This window comes from Ascidia mentula, chromosome 9, assembly GCF_947561715.1.
Source record: "Ascidia mentula chromosome 9, kaAscMent1.1, whole genome shotgun sequence".
NCBI lineage: Eukaryota > Metazoa > Chordata > Ascidiacea > Phlebobranchia > Ascidiidae > Ascidia > Ascidia mentula.
This window is the reverse complement of record NC_138574.1, coordinates 4,310,617-4,326,516: the sequence shown is the minus strand read 5'-3', so window position 1 is coordinate 4,326,516 and position 15,900 is coordinate 4,310,617. Positions and strand designations below refer to the sequence as shown.

At 38.3% G+C, this 15,900-nt stretch overlaps 2 protein-coding genes across 3 annotated transcripts; both read left to right on the top strand.

Moving 5' to 3' along the window:
• Window positions 1–1,039: 1,039 nt before the first annotated feature.
• Window positions 1,040–6,859, top strand: LOC145913977 (solute carrier organic anion transporter family member 4A1-like). Its single transcript, XM_083001746.1, has 12 exons — window positions 1,040–1,125; window positions 1,193–1,297; window positions 1,697–1,975; window positions 2,282–2,391; window positions 2,855–2,945; window positions 3,012–3,146; window positions 3,765–3,928; window positions 3,994–4,155; window positions 4,616–4,752; window positions 4,975–5,223; window positions 5,555–5,725; window positions 5,793–6,859. Exons 1-12 carry the CDS (start codon window positions 1,103–1,105, stop codon window positions 5,850–5,852), a joined length of 1,686 nt encoding a protein of 561 aa, XP_082857872.1. The 5' UTR covers window positions 1,040–1,102; the 3' UTR covers window positions 5,853–6,859.
• Window positions 6,860–6,962: 103 nt separating this feature from the next.
• On the top strand, window positions 6,963–15,581 carry LOC145913975 (ATP-dependent 6-phosphofructokinase, muscle type-like). Of its 2 annotated transcripts, none has more exons than XM_083001745.1 (19): window positions 6,963–7,155; window positions 7,248–7,321; window positions 7,561–7,638; window positions 7,691–7,802; window positions 7,857–7,990; window positions 8,315–8,449; window positions 9,203–9,331; window positions 9,625–9,766; window positions 9,945–10,117; window positions 10,522–10,586; window positions 10,794–10,866; window positions 11,194–11,340; window positions 11,577–11,647; window positions 11,717–11,807; window positions 11,955–12,107; window positions 13,196–13,360; window positions 13,769–14,042; window positions 14,224–14,329; window positions 15,140–15,581. In XM_083001745.1, exons 1-19 carry the CDS (start codon window positions 7,038–7,040, stop codon window positions 15,243–15,245), a joined length of 2,346 nt encoding a protein of 781 aa, XP_082857871.1. In that variant the 5' UTR covers window positions 6,963–7,037; the 3' UTR covers window positions 15,246–15,581. The 2 variants fall into 2 exon arrangements, with proteins under 2 accessions (XP_082857871.1, XP_082857870.1); XM_083001744.1 differs by lacking the exon at window positions 11,955–12,107 and adding an exon at window positions 12,707–12,859 and having other exon boundaries at window positions 15,140–15,579.
• Window positions 15,582–15,900: the final 319 nt, after the last annotated feature.

Sequence of the window (15,900 nt, the reverse complement as noted above, 5' to 3'; positions counted from 1 at the left end):
ACGTTTGGAATGTAAATAATTTCAGTGCGTGTCGTAGGTTTTTTAGAGCAGGTTTGCTGGTATAAAAAAAAACAAGTACAGCACGTGGATGTCAGGCAAATAAATGTGTACAAAAACCCTGTTGTAAAATTGTCTGTACAGCGATTGCAAAAAAGCGCAGCTACCATAAAGTTATCTGCGGCAGTATTTTTTATGACTACATTAGAGGTGGAGGGATTTCGTCAGTTTTGGTTGAATATAAACCACGTTACGCTTCATCGACCACAGCCGATAAGGCACATGAGTCCGTGAGTCATTAGACAGATCAACACATCGCTCTACTTGTTTGAGGTTTAATCTCGTGCTTAGCGTAGACTTTTTTACGTCTTGGGCAAAAAAGGGCAATATTGCATGTCAAATCATGGTCATACACAACTAATGAGCAGCATTACTTTTGTATTGGTGCAAAATTTGTGTTGTGGGATATTTTTAGTCTGTTAGATCATCGTGCGCATGATCGCTTAATACAAAACCTCCTGATAAAATTCCCATCAAATTTCCTGTTCCCAAATGTAGCATGAAGCGGGATTTTTTCGCAGAACCACAAGCAACTTGGAATTGGGGCGAAACGAAGCGAATCTCTAAACGCCAGATGGTGTATTGAATTTCCAAGTTCCTGTTTGCCGAATCGGGGCGCTCTGCAAACGGACTCTACCGGTTTACAAACAAGCAAAGATCTTCTGCGCTTCACAGTTACTCGCAAATCGTGTTAGATCGTGCGGAAAGCCATACAAAGTCAAAACAACGATTGCGATTACCAGAATGGCCGTAGGCACAGGGTGACGTGCAGAAGTTATGACTTAAAATCTTATGTTTATTGATTAACCGTATTACAGTATTTTTTGAGGAATGTCGTTATGCACTGAACTAAAGAGAGACAGGGACGATGTTTAGTGTCCAGTAGTTATGGGACAGATATAACTTGAGGCAAAGTTGTACTTTTAATCAATGTTGAACAAAATCATTTGTATTGTGCTGACTGGAATTCTTTTCAAAATGCAGTATATCACTATAAGATTACTCTGCTTTTCTGAAAATTCTGGAAAATTCGTGCTGCATCAAAATGGGTGAAACGTCATGCACGACGTAAGTGAATTTAAAACTACGTGGAATGCAACTATTTTTTTGTGTTCATACAATAACTATTTTGCAGTATACAAAATCCTCTTTTCGCGTTGGTCTTCATCAGTGCGTGCGGGATTATGCAAGGCACCGTAATCACCGGGTTGGTTGCCGTTGAGACCAACATAGAGAGGAGGTAAAACAGAAGATAAAGAATTTCCAGTTGAAAATATACCAATTATACTCCAAAACCAATCACTTTAACTGTTAAGTAGTATATGCCAATGTTTATATGCCAATGTTTCGCAAATGACTTTTGTCCGCGCTGCGCGCAAACGCTGCAACGTTATTTAATTTAACAAGAAACTCCCAAAACGTTAGAATAGTCACGTAAACAAATATCATTTTTACCCAAAATTGTCGTTATTGTGTTTTTTTTGGTTTGATTCTTGTGCGTTTGTAGTACAAAAAGGTTATCGAAGATATTCACCCATTTTTGCCTACAAAACTATAGATAACAGCTCGTGGAACCTGTTATATTTTGATACTGAACCCATGGTTACTCGCAACCCACTTTGGGAATATTTTTGTGCAGATTTAAACTTAAAAGTACGGAGGTAGCTTGGTTGATAAGTGCCTTCCACCTCGTCCAGTGTCTTCTTCAGCCGCTGGTTGCTTACTGGGGAGGCAAGGGCCACCAACCGAGATGGATTAGCATCGGTATGATGGGTATGGGGGTGATCACCATGCTGCTGACTATCCCCCATTTTACAACGGGGACTTACCAGCCTATAGAGCAGGACGTGGAATTGTGCAATGTCACCGCAAACGTGACGTCACAGTGTGACGACGGTAGCGGTCTGAGATATTATTTGTGAGTGATAATGTTCTATGACAAACTATGAAAATAGTATAAATAGATTCCACTGTGCGCTGCGCATCTTTAATAAATAATACAGCAGTGAAAACTACATTGAAATGTGAGTTTTTTTAAAATAATTTTACGTTTTTGAATGAGTGCTGCTATGCTAATAACAAGTGAACAAATCAATGTTCACCACCAACCGAAAACAAAGGATAAAAATGTCATAGCTTGTGATCTATTCGCAAAACTTTATACTTAAGCTCATTCCCTAATTAGGACACAAAAAGGTACTAAAGTTCCCACATACTGTTGTAGAATCCACTTTGTGGTATTGCAAATACTGAACGGGGCAATGAACGTTCCGCTGATCACACTGGGACTTGCTTACCTCTACAAAATATCGCCTAACGGTCCGTTATATCAAGGTTAGTAACGTATTATTTTCGGTAATTTCTATGTTTAAACGTTTACATTCGTTGACCCATGATATTATGATTTATTATGTTTGTTTTCTGACACGATTGGCGTCTTTACTGCAAAAAATCAAGTTGTTGTATCATGAAAAATGTAATATGATAGAAAGTGACTACAGGAATCAGTCTTTGCAAGTCGGTGACTGACTGATCTGTCTTTACAAATCAGTATTATATTCCTAGAACTCAAAAAGGAGTAAAATACGATCAGCGCCAGTATAAGATCTTTATTTACAGAAATATTAATTTCACCTATTGGCATCCTCAAGTTATGTTTGAATAGAAAGATACTGAGGATGCCAATAGGCGAAATTAATATTTCTGTAATAAAGATCTTATTGGTGCCATATTGGTGCCAACTGTCATATATTTACTACCTACGAATTTGCCTTTGAACAAACTTTTGTAATTCCAGGGGTATTTTTCTCCACCTTCGTGATTGGCGGTGCTTTGGGATATCTTGTCGGGGGAAGTACCCTTCGAATTCCAACCGATCCCTTATCGAGGTAGATTTCAACAAAAACTTACAGGCTCCTATCAGGGACAACCCTTGTTTTTTCCCCGTGTTTTAGTCACCTGGAAGAGACCAGCCCTCTCTGGGTGGGCGCCTGGTGGATTGGGTTTTTGGCCGTTGGTGCATTCACATTTCTTGTGGCGATTCCGGTTCTTTTTCTTCCCAGAGAAGATAGCGAGGTTCGGGGAATGGGGTGAATACACATAGCTTACATGATTCTATTTAAATAAGGCAGAAATTGACGATGACAATAAGCAACATTTATATTTCTGTTTCAATAAGATCGTGTACACTGACCATTTTTTGTTGAGTAGTCGGATTTACTTGCGTGTTGTTAGCATGCAGCGAGCCGTTATACACGTTGTAACAAATTGTGATGTGTAACTTATATGTATATTCGGTAGCATAGGCCAGGGCGTTCCAAACTTTTTTGCTATGTGACCCATATATTATTTGATCAACATTTAGTTTTTGGAAACTTTGAACGGAAATTTTAACGAAACGACAAAAAGATTCCAAGTGAACATACGTGCCTGGTGTGCAGTTAAACGTTGTAATTTAAGTGAAATTTTTGAACACCTTGTGACCCAAACAGGTCAATCTGCTACCCCTAGGTTTGAAAGCCTTGACATAGGATCTTTCGCCTGCATTTTTCAGAAACATTTTATTAACATTTGGTACCACGTGATGCGGTAAGCATATTCTTTTGACCCTTTGGATATCCTTCTGGACAGAACTGTTGCTATTGTATTAGTTATCATTTTATTTCTACCACAAATAAACTTTAGTAATTCTAATTATTGATTTGGAGGTTTATGGCACAATTGCGGGAGCTTCTAGTACATCCTGCTTTCTTCTTGTTAACTCTGGTGGCGACGTTCGATTATGGAACTTTCTCAGGAATCACAACCTTTCTCCCCAAATTTATGCAATCCAATTTTCATTTTTCAGCCGGAGAGGCCAACTTGTGGCTTGGTAAATTAGTTCTGATGTTAATTGTCTTGATTGACGTCACTGCAGGGATCTTTTTATTTCAACAGGACTGGTTTCAATTGTTGGAGGGGTGAGCGGTCAAGTGTTGAGTGGGCTAATAGTGAAAAAGTTTGATTTTGGAGTAAAAGATATCATCAAGTTATTAGGGATTTCCTCGTGCATTCTAATCGGGATTTTCTTCGGGTTTTTGCTTTCCTGTCCTTCGTCACGTGAGTATAATTTCCCACAATTCCCAAAAAACAAATTTTTGTTTTAACTTAGCGGCAGGTTTTTGTTCTGTTTAAAGAAGAAAAGTTGAAGCCCTGTTGCTGACAACATTTGTGTTATTTCAAGTAAAGCTTCATGATTTTGGTAAAACATTATCGGCTCGGTTTCAGCATTGCGTCATTGTGGGGCTACTTTTGGTCCGTTTCATGCAGATCTTTGCGGTAGATCCATCTAGCGAATGTATAAGAATAACCTACTATATCCAAACAAATAACAACTAAACAAAACAAAATTTTTGGTAAATGATCATGAATTTTTTTGTATAACTAATGACGCTTATAGTAGGATAAGCGAAATAGATTTTTCTTATAAATCTGCTGATATTAATCAGCAGAAGCTTGTTGCTTCATATTTACACAAAATACCGATTAATTATTAAAAAGTTTGGGTTGGGTCTTCCAGGTGTGGCAGACCCAAAGGATTTGACATGCTCGGATCGATGTAAATGCAGTCTTGACCGGTTTGAACCGGTTTGCGGACACGACCAGGTTACCTATTTCTCGCCTTGCTTTGCGGGTTGTCTCGATAACGACGCAGAGGTGAGTATTGTAAACAATGTTTGAGCTTGTAAACATTAAAATGAGAAGTTAATCACAACTGTACGCAAGGCTTCCACTTACCTGTGTAAAAATCTTTGAAAGTTAAACACAGCGTTGAAAGAGAATGTGCATTACCTGGTATAATGGTTAGCAGGGCAGCAACATTGATGAATTGTTCAAAAGTAATTGTTGTTAGTTGTTGTTTTTTACAAATCCCTGCAGACATACTACAACTGTTCTTGTGTACACGCCACCACCAACAACTCAGGGTCCATAACTGACGACTTCACCTTGAACCGAACTTCAGTTTTAGGAGAGTGCAAAAATCCAAGATGTTATTCTGGCTACGTATCTGTCGTTTTTCTGCTTTTCGCCACCTTTTTCCACCTCGGTTCATTTGTCTCGGCTATCCAGGCGGCCATAAAAGTGATCGAGAACAGGGATGTTACCTTCTTTGCTGTTGGTGTGATGGTAGGTGATGTGTTTGTATACATGACATACTTATGTTGGAGGGCACGTACATGGGTGTCAAACGCCCCACATTGCCCCCTCCCAGCACTGAAAACAGAAAAAAATCACGTACTTATAAGTGCTGGCAGATAAAGCACTACAAATATCCAAATGTATTTAAAGCTGTATGTATTTAATTTACCTGGAGTTGAAGGACAAGGCAATTATCATTTTCCTGAAATTCGTAACTTTCAGTAGGCTTTTGATTTATGTATCTCAAATAAACAGTTTGTTTGACACAAAAATATTTGGGGTTAACATAAAAGGTCGCAAAACGTGATTTCTTTTGCAGTGGGTATTTATTCGTCTACTCGGAATGTTTCCCTTCCCACTGATATACGCGGAATTTTTCAAACTGGCTTGCAAACTTTGGAGCACCGAATGTGGAGAAACAGCCAACTGCATCTACTACGAAAACGGACAATTAAGATTATCCTTGCTGCTTTTATTATCAATACAAAAGGTAATTAAGAGGGAAATAAACTGATCTTACATAGTGCGACAGTATTTCATCGGTTAATTCTCAACAGGTTATCAACATTATCTTGCTGGCCTGTGCACATTTTATACATGGCAGGCGGACGACGTGATATTAAACCGTGAAAGCAAATAGGCTACACCTGGTTTACAAACCTATTGCTGGATCTGAAGGAGTTCTTGCAATGCACAAAATGAGCACCGGTTCCTACATAATGTTCTAAACCTGAGACTGACACGGCACATTGCAGAAATTGCAATTTTCCTGAAAGAAAAACATTTTTGTGACAATCTTACCAGAGTTTGATTGTTTGTTTTTTGCTGAACAGAACTGCACTATCGGAAAGCTTCGCGTTGTGTTCAGTTTTTTTTTGTTTTGCATTGGAAAGTCGTTAATTCTTTTTCAATAAAATGTAGGTTTACATTAAAGCCATTGAGCCTATTATTAAGCATTGTTCATACAAATAGTAGTGGAAACTTACCACTTTAACTCGTATTGACCATTTTTGATGATTTCTGGTCCGCTAGCCGATTGCTGTACACACACGATGATGCACAGAAAATATTTCTGCCTTGTTATTGTAGGTTTTGAAACATCTGTAAATAAAAGACGTATTGAAGTATATAGACAGCTAAAATATGTCAATATCTGTCGCATATATTCCAACAGTCAAGTACATCATGTGGACACAAATTCCGCTTTGCTGTACCCCTACTCCTGTCATCACTTGATTGACATTTCTCCCGTCCGAAAGAACAGCTGACAAAATGTACAGCTTCGACAGAAAGGTAGTAAGAGATTAACTGGGGACTTAATGTAATACAAATCCTTATGTTGTACCAGTCTTAGGACATATATTCCTTGTGAAATGTCCGCACTAACAACATACTTCCACATTACGTGACATCGAAACAACGTCTGAACTTAAAACGCTTTGTTGCTCAATGGGCGTTTCTCCTGTACATGTGTGCTTGCACGTAGCCAGGCCGGAGGTCGCGCACAGTTCGAGAAGAAGTTTGCCGGCGACTTGTTTGTTTATATCGATTGCTGGGGTTTGTGTCCTTGAAAGCGTGCGCAAATGTTATCAGACGTGCTGTTACATTTTAGGCGACTGTAGACGTTACTGACTAGCTGCAGGCCTGTGGCGTGATGACCTTTGTTTATGCCTAAAATGTAGATTTACAGCATTGTGCAATGCACTGCTGATGTTATTTTCTTTGGCGTTTGACATGTTATTCATTAGATTTGCAGAAAATTTACATAGGGCTTACATAGGTACTACAAATTATTGGAAATAATGGAAGAAAATTCTCACCATGTGCATCATAAGCTGACAAGGACTAAATCTACTTCTAGAACCTTGTTGGGATTTGGAAGAGCAATTGCAGTGTTTACAAGTGGAGGAGATTCACAAGGTTTGTATATTTGGAAATTCCATAGCTATGTGCTAAAATTCTAGATTGCTAAAATTGCCCTTTGCAAAACTTAAATTGTGTTTTTTTTTCAGGAATGAATGCCGCAGTTCGTGCTGTTGTTCGAATGGGAATGACTTGTGGAGCAAAAGTGTTTCTTATACATGAGGTGGTTTAAATAGTAATCAGTATGCATGTGATCATATTTATGTACTTCAGTCTTTTTATACAAAACTTACATTGCCACAGAGTGTAAAGCCTAATTTTCAGCACAGCATTTTGTCAATCACTTGCCTTATCTATAATATTTTTGTTAAACAATGTCCAAGGTTAAGTACAAGGACTAGCATTTTTGCGATGTGTTTTGGAGTGCTATATCCAATTCAATCATTTAACATTGCTTGACAGGGTTACCAAGGTATGGTTGACGGAGGTAAAAACATTGTTGAAGCCACTTGGGATTCAGTATCTGGAATTCTCCAATTGGTAAGATCTGATATTGAGTTATGAATTTGCCAACCAGAATTTTGTCTAACAGGGTGGTACTGTGATTGGTAGTGCTCGTTGCAAGGATTTTCGACAACGTGAAGGTAGACTCAAAGCAGCCTTCAACCTAGTGACCCATGGGATCACCAATATATGTGCCATTGGTAATAATGTTTTTGTCAGCAAGTTTTGAGAGACTAATAGTTTAAAATGTATAGGGGGAGATGGCAGTCTTACTGGTGCTAACCTGTTTCGGGAGGAGTGGCCAAGTCTGCTCGAAGAACTCTTAAAAACAGAGAAAATTACCAAAGAACAACAAATCAAGTACAGTCACCTCAACATTGTTGGTTTGGTGAGTTTCCTTTTGGACTTTGTTTCCTGTAAAACCCTAGCTCAAACAGTTAGGCGATGCCAAGAATTTATGTGACCTTTGTTAGTTAAGGGACATATAAGTTGGCAAAAAAGCTTGTTTTGCCATTAATATTACAACGTACAATTAGGACTGACACTTGGAAAATATTTTCTGGCATTCTGGTCAAAATCAGTCTGTGTGTCGTTTGCAAATCAATGACATGTCAATTTTGGTATATATGCCCTGTGTTGGGAAACCCTATCCCAAACACCACATTATTGTATTTACTTCTTGGCCTAAACTGCATAAACTCTTTTGTGATAGGTTGGATCAATCGACAATGATTTCTGTGGTACTGATATGACAATTGGTGCCGACAGTGCCCTACATAGAATTGTGGAGTGCGTTGATGCAATTTCCACAACAGCTGTCAGTCATCAAAGAGCCTTCGTTCTCGAGGTGGCCTTTTCTTCAGTTTTGTTTTTCGAATAAAATTAGCTTGGTTATGATTTTCAAAATTCCCACACTTATTGTGTTACATGCACTCAGGGGCGTATCCAGGAATTTCTAAAGGGGGGGGTCCAAATTTTTTTAGGGAATTCCCCGATTTTCAGGTATAAACTATTGTGGGCGAGAATCGCAAAATACGAACGCCGGTGTTCGCGCCAATCGTCATATAAACGGTGGCTTTCTGGCTTGCGCAATTGTGTAACGCTATGGAAAGTTTAACAACTAAACTAATTGACTTTCACGCAAGTAAACCGCTTGTCATTACAACGTGGCCACTAAAAAACGATGTTTCGTCCATGAACTGACGAAAAATGACAATTGTTTCGTAACAATGCAACATGTTTGGTAACAATGCCAAGTGTTCGGTAACAATGCTCCCTGTTTGGAAACAATGGCGAATGCAAGCACGATGCGGTTTTTAGGTCAACGTCAAAGAAAATTTCTGGTTTTCACGCGGATTTTGACAAAAAAATACAGTGGCGTTTGTTTAGTTATCAAAAAAGACCAAAATATTTTACAAAAGGGGGGGGTCCGGACCCCTCGGACCCCCCCCTGGATACGCCCATGCATGCACTGCATAATCTTACAAATCCTTGTTGAGTTTAAATAAAATGAATATCAACATGTATGCCTATGAGATGTTATACAGTATAATATATTAATACAATTTAAGTCAAATAACTATTAGGTTTTATGGATTAGGTGATGGGACGTCACTGTGGTTATCTGGCACTTGTCACTGGTCTGGCATGTGGCGCTGACTGGATTTTCATTCCAGAACACCCACCCGGTGATGACTGGCAAGAAAAAATGTGTCAACGACTAAACAATGCAAGTTTGCATCCTGATTTATTTAGCTTAATAAGTAAAGTCTTTAGCAGGCTATGATGTACGTACTCCATTTTTTTAATGTATCATGCATAATTAAATGATAGAATGCATTTTTAATATACTTGCTTTTTAATGTATCCCATTGTTCCATAAGTTTCAAATAATTTATGAGCAAAGCAGAAATGATATTTGACCTGTAGGTGTATGGTCTTGTTTAGTTTCCAAGGTTATATGTTTGGTTGTCCAGCCCTTTCAAATTATAAAATGGAAAATAATCTTAATGATGCTTTTAGGCACGCCTGTGGGGAAATCGACTGAATGTTATCATCGTATCAGAAGGTGCTATCGACTGTCACGGAAAACCAATTACCTCTCAACAAGTGAAAAGTGCTATATGTGAAAGACTGGATATCGACACCAGAATCACTGTGTTAGGTGCAAAAAAAAACAGAGAACCAGTTTAAAACACAATAAAAATCAACAAATAGTGAATAAATACTGTGTTTGATAAAAAAGATTGATAATGTTCTATGGCTGTGGCCTTAAAACGGAATGTATTGTAAACAAACAAATGAAATAATTAGAATATTAATGTAGAAAATGTGCCGTACAGGTCATGTTCAACGTGGAGGATCTCCAAGTGCCTTCGACAGAATTCTTGGAACCCGAATGGGTGCAGAAGCTGTGCTTGCATTGCTTGAGGCAACTCCCGACACCCCTGCCTATGTTGTGTCATTAGATGGCAATCAAGCAGTTCGTGTACCCCTGATGGAATGTGTCAAAAAGGTAACATTTTTTGTATTGATGTACATTCGTAGATGAAGTCACACATACAACGCCTTTACAAGACTATGATACATACTGATTACAAGGGATCGCAGCCCCTTATTCTTTATCCCGGGTAGGGGCAACGGCTTTACCTACTAAGCTAAGAAAGCTCACCACTGTTGCCTTCGATTTAGATATAGAATTCTCCACACTTTTGGCCTCATGTTACATATGTAAAAATGCATCTACATGACATCCTACCTATTTTGTTTTTCGCCATAAATGGTTACAAAGGGTAAAGTCAAATTACTAAATGTGCCGTATCACTTTTATGTCTACACACTGAGTGCCAAACTAAGAGAATTTAAACGGTAAAGTGTTTATTCTGTTCACCCAATATTAAGTGACATGAATGCATTTAGACACAAGAGGTGCAGAAAGCAATGGACAACTTGGATTTTGACACAGCTGCAAAGCTTCGTGGAAGGTAGTGCTCGTTAAATATTTGTATAAACACCTACGCATTGGATACAATAATTGTAAACCAAACAGAGTTAGTTTTTAACACCATAGCTAGTTCACTATGACATAGTTTTTTTAAATGACAATGTCAATTATTGGCTATGTAATTTGATTGATGTACAGCTATGGAATACAATAAGGCTGTTAATGAAATAATCCTTTGTACGTTTAGAACTTTCCAAGGGAATTTAGAAATCTACAAAAAGCTTGGAGCCATGTCCAAAGCACAAAGTGATTCTAGCCGGGTAAGTAAAGCAAGTTAAGTTAGAATCCCTTGTCCAATAAAATTATAAACTAATTATGTCATTACGCTGTTTTGTACACTTTGCAGAAACTGATGATGCCCTTTTCAGGATGAAATATATTTTTCTGACAAAAATAAAAACATTTTTAAAAGAGCTGTCTGAAAGATTGATTTAAAAGTTTTACTCAGCTACTAATTATGTCATATGATCGAAGCCAACTTTTCCTGGACATTTAAATGTACATTGTAGCAAAAACCTGTATGTGTCAACTATGAGCACATTATTGTACAGACCACATTCTTTGTAACGTTGTTGATACATTTATAGAATCCATTCAATGTAGCTGTGATGAATGTGGGTGCGCCAGCTGCTGGAATGAATGCTGCTGTGAGATCAGCTGTCAGAACCTGCCTTTATAATGGATATAACGCTCTTGCTGTCCATAACGGATATGAAGGCCTTGCCAATGACATGGTGAATAGCTCTGAATTTTATGTTTAGCTCTTCCATAATCAAAGTGTCCATTTCTTTAAGTAATTTGATTCATAACAGAATATAAACTGCTATTTGCATGAGACGTTTTAAGTTAAGAAAAAGGTAAAAAAATTCATAATCTTTTGCTCTTGAAATTAAACTCTTTATCTCTAAGATGTTTTGGGTAATATGTCGTGCTAAGTTTCAATTCCATCACACATATTTTTGCATCTTAGGTAGAAGAGTTTAGTTGGATGAATGTGTCACATTGGGAATCATTGGGCGGCTCCAACCTTGGAACCAAAAGGTACCAGGACTAAAACTCTAATGCTACTATTAAATTGAACACAACTACAATGTGATTTCAATAATATAGAACATTGCCTTCACAATGTGGAATTGAGAAGATTGCTGAAGTGATAAGTAAACGCAACATCCATGGAATCATCTGTATTGGGGGATTTGAGGCAAGTGGTATCAACTTAATCTTACAGTGTGTTTTTTTATGAATAAAACAGGTGCAAAATTATTCTAAAGCCTGCCATTTGAGGTAGGCCATATCAAAAACTTCAACCAGCCTTGGTTGAACCTGTAATACCCAAATTTCCAAGCAGACATGGCAGGGTGCAATGGAGTTAGAAAAGGCTCGAGGAGATCACATCTCCTTGCAAATACCCATAGTCTGTCTCCCATGCACTGTGTCCAACAACATCCCAGGAAGTGACTTGTCAATAGGCAGTGATACTGCCCTTAATATGATAGTGGAGGTGATGGCAGCGCTATTAGCATGTTTTTGAAGACAGCATGTCTGGCACTATGCAGCTGTTCTTGCACACACCAATGCAGCCTGGCAATTCTTCTGTTACGAATCAGTGGTGTATGTATGTTGTGTATTGCACCATAATAACCAAAATTCATGCAGTACCTCTGGTTTTTGTGGATTTTTGGTTTTCTTTTTACTTTTTTCTTAATAGATTTCAGAAAATTTTTTACATAACTGTCATGAGCGCGAAAGAAAAAATATTTGGTCCATGATATTGGGCAAAAAAACTCCAAACCCTCAGCAATTTGGTATAACACTAAAGCACACTGAATCCTAAGTCACCTACCAAGTGAATTAATAACAATTTTTGTTGGATTAATTTTGCTCCAATATGTTTGTTGTTGCCAAAGTACAAAACTTACTTTGTCACGCAAGCCTGGTTTCGAAAACGCATTTTTGTAATGAAACTGGTTTAAGTTTTGAATTTCTTGACAAATTATGTCAATAACATGCAACACTAAGTCCAAAATTGAATTAACTTGAGGGCAACTGACCATGATGCAATACACTGTCCAATCGCTGATTTGTATGCTTTAATTATAGGCCTACCAAGGTGGTATTGAATTGGAAGAGGCGCGGAGCTTGTATCCCGCACTGTGCATTCCGATTTGTCTTTTGGGCGCAACCATTTCTAACAATGTGCCTGGCACGGATATGTCTGTGGGATGTGATACCGGCCTTAATGCAGTGTGCGAGGTGATTCCTCAGTGTGATTTTTTTTATTTGGGCATGCTACTGCCAATTGATTTCAGTTTGCAGAAACAATTCCCAAATGTTAAACTCAGGCTCAGAACAAAAAATATTTAAAAGCAAAAATGCTTGTTGATGTTGTGAATAACAATTGAAATATATGTCTTCCTTTTCTGTTTTGTAAAATCATGTCCTGTTTTGTGGGGCTTTAATTGTTGCATGTTTGTTTTGTATGGCTTTGCTTGCAAGCACAAGAAATAAGTATTCATTGCTTTTACATTGCTTAAGGTTGCAATGTCCTCTAATTGTTTTATTTGTTATTGACACTTGCTTTTGTCGAAGACATGTGACCGTATCAAGTTGTCGGCAAGTGGAACCAAACGACGAACTTTTGTCCTTGAGACAATGGGAGGATACTGTGGTTACCTGGCAACAATGTCCGGTCTAGCTGCTGGGGCAGACGCAGCATACATATTCGAGGAAAAGTTCAGCATTAAAGATTTACAGGTAGCATGGTAATTTCCAAAAACAAGTTAGCAAATCCCATATGAACAAAACTATAATTTATTTTTTTAGAAGTAAGCAACTTTTTGTATTGATGTCTAAGACATATCACATACTAGTGGCATTGTAGGCCCAAAAATTTTGATAGGGCCCTAAAGTTTTACAGGTCAAACCATTGCCAACTTAACAAAAAATATCAAGCATGCTTATTTTTATTTAATATGTAGCCACAAAAGTGTGTTCAGAAAAATGTCTACTTACAAACCTTCAGATCAGTAGTTTGGGATTGGGCCCTCCCTGACTATGCCAAGGGATACTGATCTAATTTATAGCTTTTAGTGATAAAATAACGAAAAAGGCCCTCACTATTGTCCTGTTAAAAGCAATTTCAAACTTACCTTTTGCATTCAGATGAACATCAACCATTTGCGCAACAAAATGCGAGGCCGCATACAAAGAGGTTTGGTGCTTAGAAACGAAAAGGCAAACGAAAATTTCAGCACCGACTTCATTCACCGCCTCTACAGCGAAGAAGGGAAGAACGTATTCGATTGTCGTGTAAATGTATTGGGCCACATGCAGCAGGGTGGGGTGCCCTCGCCGTTTGACCGAAACTACGCAACCAAGTCGGCGGCCAAAGCAGCCTTTTGGATTATGGACAATATCGCCAATTCCAACGTTGATGGTAAGAAATCACTCAGTATTTACATGTTTCAGTTACTTTCTGCTAGGCTTGTCACTATATCGTTTTCAAAAAATAAGCGACCACTACTGTTGTTTCTGCTGTTAGGAACATACAATAATATATGCAAGATATGTAAATAATTTGGAGATGTGGTAATAAAACATTACTTTTCTTTTTAAAGGTCAAGTACAGTGCAAGACACACGAGACAGTGTGTTTGCTTGGAATGAAAAGACGGCAAATGGTTTTCCAACCGGTTCACGATCTTAAGCAAGAGACCGATTTCCAGTAAGTGGCATACACTTTTGCAAGAGCCATAGCATTGTTTTAGTGAAATATCCGTTGTTGGTGCTACAATTTCCTGTAGTTTAGCAATATTACTGTAGAAAATTAAGTGTATTCTAATTTATAGAACACTTAGTGTCTTTGCGAACTCATATCAAGCGTTAAAGCAGAGAATTGAGAACGTGTTTTTTTATACTTGGTTTTTTAAGTTGCTTGGCCACACGTTTCATCTTGGCTCGTCTGCGGTGGTTATATCGATTTTGGTACTAACCAGACGATGGAATTGTAATACAATGTGAAGGTCTTAGCCTAGCTATAACGCTGCCAAGACCGTCACCAAGGCGCACTAATTAGACCTAGTAGGTCCAGAGAGTGGCCTTTTCTGCAGCTTACTTAAACAATTTTAACTGCATTGCTTGTAATGTGTTCTTTTATATTCAAACATAGGCGGAATTTTAATTTTTGTGGTTATAACAATAGTTTAAGTTAGCTGCAGAAAAACAAAAACTTACTTGTTTATGTAAATATGTCCAATTCTGCCTCACATCAATCCTATTATGCAATCTGTTTGGGGCGTACGATATCATAGGTAGCCTAATCTCTGTAGGTTGTGTACTTAGTAATCTCTTGACATGTTCTTGCTTGGTTTGGTGTATTTACTCCGGTAAGATTTTATTACCACACCGGGATTTGAACCCAGGATGTCCTGGGCACGAATCCCGATCAGGTTTTCTTCTTGGTATATGTGGGTCGGGCGCTTGACCAATGCTGCCAATCGCCCGCCAAAGATTACAAACCCCTTATTGTTCACAGGCACCGTATACCAACCACCCAGTGGTGGATGCAACTGCGCCCGCTTCTCCGCATAATGGCGCACTACTCCGACGACACAGCAGTGTACGAGACCGAAGCAATATAGTTCCTTTGTCCACATAATGTTGCACGTTTTCAAAAATTTAATTTTATGAAGATTTATGCCTTTTTTTGCCCTGTAATTTGTCGTTGTTTCCATTCTTCACCGTTGTCATCCGTCGAGTTGTTGTTTATCGAGTGTGCTCTTACCATGCTGGTGTAGGCTTTTTTAGGACAGTTATGATGTTGCCAAGTGTTTTCTACAAACGCTCACATCCATTTAGTGTATTGTTGCGACACTGTCTACAATAACACGCCTCCACTGTAATAAAATGGATGTAAACACTAAATACTATCTTGCTGGAAGACAAAAGTGAACAATATCAACTACATAAAAGTGGAATTGGCGTCATGTGTGAAGCGTAACAACTGAAAAAAAGTATTCTAAATAGCAACTACCATAATGTATCGCAGAACCTGCAAAATGAAATCGGCTGAACCAGGCTCTCCCGTGTAGTAACTCCTATTTCATTTGGTTTGTTTAGTTCAGAGTTGTTTCAGTATAAGGGGTGACATGACTGCATGTTCAAAGTGTTAATGCGCCGAAAAGCGAGATCAGTTGCGGTGTTGTGATCCTTCTATTGGATACATGATTGTTACATGAGGGAGATTACACTACTTTTTTTAATCCAACACTTCATTTCGGTTTTTCCAAAAAAAAT

Bases quoted from the DNA above. Each gene is read 5' to 3' on its own strand.
- LOC145913975 (XM_083001745.1), top strand. From the start codon at position 7,038: ATGGAAGAAAATTCTCACCATGTGCATCATAAGCTGACAAGGACTAAA. The intron at 7,156-7,247 runs GTTTGTATATTT...TTTTTTTTTCAG, and splicing joins AAGTGGAGGAGATTCACAAG to GAATGAATGCCGCAGTTCGT. The intron at 10,587-10,793 runs GTAGTGCTCGTT...TTGTACGTTTAG, and splicing joins GCTGCAAAGCTTCGTGGAAG to AACTTTCCAAGGGAATTTAG.
- LOC145913977 (XM_083001746.1), top strand. From the start codon at position 1,103: ATGGGTGAAACGTCATGCACGAC. The intron at 2,392-2,854 runs GTTAGTAACGTA...TTGTAATTCCAG, and splicing joins TAACGGTCCGTTATATCAAG to GGGTATTTTTCTCCACCTTC. The intron at 3,147-3,764 runs GTGAATACACAT...ATTGATTTGGAG, and splicing joins AGCGAGGTTCGGGGAATGGG to GTTTATGGCACAATTGCGGG.